Below are 5014 nucleotides of genomic sequence, written 5' to 3' on the forward strand. Positions count from 1 at the left end.
TAATGTCTGATAATTTGCTCTGGCATCCTGGTAAATATGTGTGTTTTCCCCCAGGAGCACTGAAAATCAGAAAGAATCCTGTATTTTTTTGTGATAATCAGCAAGGACAAGCTTCTCCACGTGTAAATAACAGGGTTATGAGCAGCAACTCATCCCTGCTGGCAGCCGTGCAGCTGTGCTCTGCGAAAGTGAACGGGTCCTGTGTGAAAACCCCCTACTCGCCTGGATCCCGGGTGATTCTGTACATAGCGTTTGGCTTTGGGGCTGTGCTGGCTGTGTTTGGAAACTTCCTGGTGATGATTTCAATCCTCCATTTCAAGCAGCTGCACTCTCCAACCAATTTCCTCATCGCCTCTCTGGCCTGTGCTGACTTCTTGGTGGGTGTGTCTGTGATGCCCTTCAGCATGGTCAGGTCCGTGGAGAGCTGCTGGTATTTTGGGAAAAGCTTTTGTACTTTCCACACCTGCTGTGACGTGGCATTTTGTTACTCTTCTCTTTTCCACTTGTGCTTCATCTCCATCGACAGTTACATTGCAGTTACTGACCCCCTGGTCTATCCTACCAAGTTCACTGTATCTGTGTCAGGAATTTGCATCAGCGTGTCCTGGATTCTGCCTCTCATGTACAGTGGTGCTGTTTTCTACACAGGTGTCGATGACAATGGGCTGGAGGAATTAGTAAGTGCCCTCAACTGTATAGGAGGTTGTCAGACCGCTGTAAATCAAAACTGGGTGTTGATAGATTTTCTATCCTTCTTTCTACCTACCCTTGTTATGATAATTCTGTATGGTAACATATTTCTTGTGGCGAGACGACAGGCTAAAAAAATAGAAAATACTGGTAGCAAGACAGAATCGTCCTCAGAGAGTTACAAAGTCAGAGTGGCCAGGAGAGAGAGAAAAGCAGCTAAAACTCTGGGGGTCACAATGGTAGCATTTATGATTTCATGGTTACCACATAGCATTGATTCATTAATTGATGCCTTTATGGGCTTTATAACCCCTGCCTATATTTATGAGATTTGCTGTTGGTGTGCTTATTATAACTCAGCCATAAATCCTTTGATTTATGCTTTATTTTACCCATGGTTTAGAAAAGCAATAAAAGTTATTGTGACTGGTCAGGTTTTAAAGAACAGTTCAGCAACCATGAATTTGTTATCTGAACATATATAGGCAGTTGAATTGAAGAAATTCAAGATACCTTTAAGATTTCCAAGTGAAATGAGTTTAAAAATATTGGTAAGACTATTAATGAATAGCAAATAAACTGCTCTTCAAACGAAACAAGATAAATCAGTGTTTTTCAGTCTTGTCAAGATGTGTACTTTCCTGTCTCTTCTCCAAAAATATTTACTTGACTAATAAATGTTAAATTTCTATTTGTAAACTGCTTTAGAGATCAGCATATCTCACTCCCCGCAGACACTCTCTTTCCTCCCTTCATCTTTTAATCCATTGACTTCCCTCTGCTCTGGTCTGTTTCCTAAAAATATTTCTGTTTCTTTTCTGAATCCCTTTTCTCTTTTCTTTACAAAGCATTCTGCTCTTTCCCAGCCAGCCAAAAATTTCATTTGTGAATAGCCTTTATCGAGTTCTTGCTTTCTTTTGCTTTTTTAGGTATCAGCTTAATCTATTCAATCTTGGGAGAGATCTCAGGGTGTATGGGGCAATTTGCAAATGTAGACATCATCATGATCAGGCTGTTGTAATTATCAAGCAAGTTACTGTCATTCTCGTAATTTCCTCCCCCAAAGTAGGAAGCAGAAGCCACTGTACTTCCCAGAATGATGTTAGGATGATTATTTGCCTGTTGTTCTTGCTATTGCACAGAAGTGTGGTATGAATAGAACCCTACATTACATTATTCAGTTTGTACACATTGAATATTACTTGCTTCTTTAGGGAGAATATCTTTCTAGTGCAGTCTCTAGTTTTCTTTTTTTTTTTTTAATAGTGAAACTTAATTACAGCAAGGTATTTTTTACAGCAAGGAATTTGCAAGTTTTAGAAGCAATGTGGAATATACATCAATAAGAAGCATTCAGGTATTTATCCATGTTTTTCCCATTTACCAAACATGAGACCTATACCTATATTGTATTGAAATCAGTGCTGGATGCCATAGACACAGACATAACATCCCACTTTTGTCTTTAAAAGCTGTGATTCTGGCAAAAAGCAATGTTGGTCACTGAAAATTTTTAAAAGGGAAAACACTAGCTCAACCAGTTAATTAAGGCTCAATATCAGTAGTAGAAAGTAATGTGGCAATTGTGTGTTCTTGATATTATGTAATGAGAATGGCTTTTATCTCTAAAACCTTTCTTCCCCAAATCCATAACCCTCATATAGGTATGAGAAAAACATCAGATAAAACTTTATTGAGGAATAGTCTATGTAATATTTGACCAGTATTTCTCAAAACTGTCCAAGTCATCAAAAATTAAGTACGAGAAGCTGTCATGATTGAGAAGAAGACATGACAACCAAATGTAGTGTGGCATTCTAAATGGAAAGCTAGAAAGAAAAATGACAGGAAAAATGAGGAAATCCAAACAATGAATGGAAATGTTCTTGCTATATTGGTAACAATATTGGATCATTAATTATCACAAATGGACCATAATAATTTAAGAGGTTGATAATGGGAGAAACTGCTTACAGGGCATACAGGAATTCTCTGCACTCTCTTTGCAATTTTTCTGTAAGTCTACAACTATTCTAAAATTAAAAAAGTTTATTTAAAAAATATACAGTATAGAGTTCCTGCTTGATAAAGTTTCTAGCCTCTCTGAGTGAAGACAGCAATGCACTTATTATAGTCATTCATTTAGTCATTCTAAAAATATTTTTGAAGACTTAGTGTGTACTAGATTCTTGGTTCAGTGTGATTGGGAAGAGAAAACCGGGAACTTAGAATATGTTGTGGCAAAACCCAAAATACCAGTAATTATGACTTGGAATGGGAGTTTAAGCTATAAGAGGATGTGTTTCAGGAACGCAGGAGCAAGGAGAATTCAGACCTGGAGGGAAATGAAGGAGATGTATTAAAGAAGTGGCATTTAAGTAGGGCCTAAAGTTTTAAGAAGGATTTTATAGGAGGGAAAGACTGAGACAGGATTTTCAGGCATGAGCAAGGAAACTGAGAAAGTGCAGAGTGTTCAGGGAATATGAAAATAAAACAGCTAAATAGCCACCAAGAAGTAGTCACACTTTTTTTTTTAATCAAAATACCAAATATATTTTTATTTAGGCTAATATGCACGATGGTTGCATTTTTACCAGTTACGACTTTATCTGTGATTTAGTTTCCCATCCTTTTATTTATGTATGTATGTATTTTTGTTTGTTTGTTTGTTTGTTTGTTTCCCATTTATTTATTTTATTGCATTTTTTAATCCCTCCCAAGGTTGGCCTCCAAACTCTGCACCTCTACCTCTCCTGGGCATCCTCCATTGCGGTTTGGGGACATTCTCATCCCTCTGCTCGAGTTTCAACTCCCATAATTTTCATTGTTTTCTAGGAAACATTTCTCAAATTAGGTTTTATAAAACAGTCATCACACAAAATGCTCCAATGAAAAAAAATCTTCTGATTCAACAGTGTTTTGGAACTGCTGCATACTGTTTCTGCTCTTGGAGAATAACACTATACATTGGCATATTAAAGACTCTGAAAAGTCCTGTTTTAGCAACACCTGTCCAATTTGGTTTAAATATGCATTCTAAAAATGTATTAAACCATGGGGAGTGGCTTAATAAATTTATGTGGGGAGCTATTGCCCAAGGAAAACATTTAAGGAACACCATCTCTATCATTGATTTGATTCTTACCAAATGCATTCTTAATTTTCTATTGGTCTTTTGGTCTTTTACATACAATATACTTTATTCAATTTATATTTCTAAAAGGTAGAGGTGGTTTTCCAACCCATGGTATAATATTGAGTAAGCATTCATAACATGTTTTTTTGTCAATTATGACATATAAGATAAATTATACAGTATGTAAAATGGGATAAATGATGTGATTTTGAAGGAGGAACAGGATGCTGTGGGCTGAGAAATCTCAGAAAGTTCCGTGGAGAATTCAGAATACCAGCTAAGCAGTGGAAGATTGGTTTAAATAGAAAAAAAAAAAAAAGTAGAAAAGGAATTTCTAGGCAGAATAAAAATTTAATGAAAGGTATAAATTTAGTGGCACATCAAACACAATTAAGCATACAAAAAAGGATAGCCAATAACATCAGTCTGCCTAAAACACACCATTTGAGCAGGAGAGTCATAATCAATCAATCCGTCAATCAAGATGCTATTTTAAGCCCTATATCTGCACTGTCCAATATAGTGGCCATGAGCAATATGTAATTTCTGAGAACTTGAAATGTGGCTAGTCTGAACTGAGATATACTTTAAGTAGAATTTACACATCACATTTCAAAGACAAAATAATGCAAGATGTCTCTTTTTAAAATATTGATTACATGTTGGAATTATCAATTTTGGGATATATTAGGTTAAATAAAATATATTATTTAGATTAATTTCTCTTCTCTCTTTTACTTTTTAAAATGTGGCTACTAGAAAAATGTTAAATTATGTACGTAGCTTAAATTGTATACCTATTGGACAGTGCTATTCTAGAGAAAATAAAAATGAGCCATAAGACAATTCTAGCCCTTCAGGACTTAAAAATCAGGATGGGGAGACAATGCATAAACATAAACAATTAAGTAAATACATATGAACTATGGGAAAAGTTAAATAATATTTATTTAGCAACTGATGTTTAAAAACAGATACAAAACTCATATTAATCCTATATTCTGTCCATTTTATAAATGAGGAAATTGGGACTCAGCAAGAAACAAATTAACTTGCATGAAATTATACAGCTAGGAGGCCAGGTGCGGTTGTTCATGCCTGTAATCCCAGCACTTTGGGAAGCTGAGGTGGGAGGCTCACTTGTGTTCAGGAGTTTGATACCAGCCTGGGCAACATAATGAGACCTTG

The 5014-nt window shown here is 35.9% G+C and overlaps 1 protein-coding gene across 1 annotated transcript; it reads left to right on the plus strand.

Annotated features, from left to right (window-relative positions):
- The first annotated feature begins 137 nt into the window (after positions 1–137).
- Positions 138–1175, plus strand: LOC108283988 (trace amine-associated receptor 6). Its single transcript, XM_017500612.2, has one exon. It carries the CDS (start codon positions 138–140, stop codon positions 1173–1175), a length of 1038 nt encoding a protein of 345 aa, XP_017356101.1.
- Positions 1176–5014: the final 3839 nt, after the last annotated feature.

Source organism: Cebus imitator, unplaced genomic scaffold (genome assembly GCF_001604975.1).
Source record: "Cebus imitator isolate Cc_AM_T3 unplaced genomic scaffold, Cebus_imitator-1.0 Scaffold267, whole genome shotgun sequence".
In the NCBI taxonomy this organism is placed as follows: Eukaryota; Metazoa; Chordata; class Mammalia; order Primates; family Cebidae; genus Cebus; species Cebus imitator.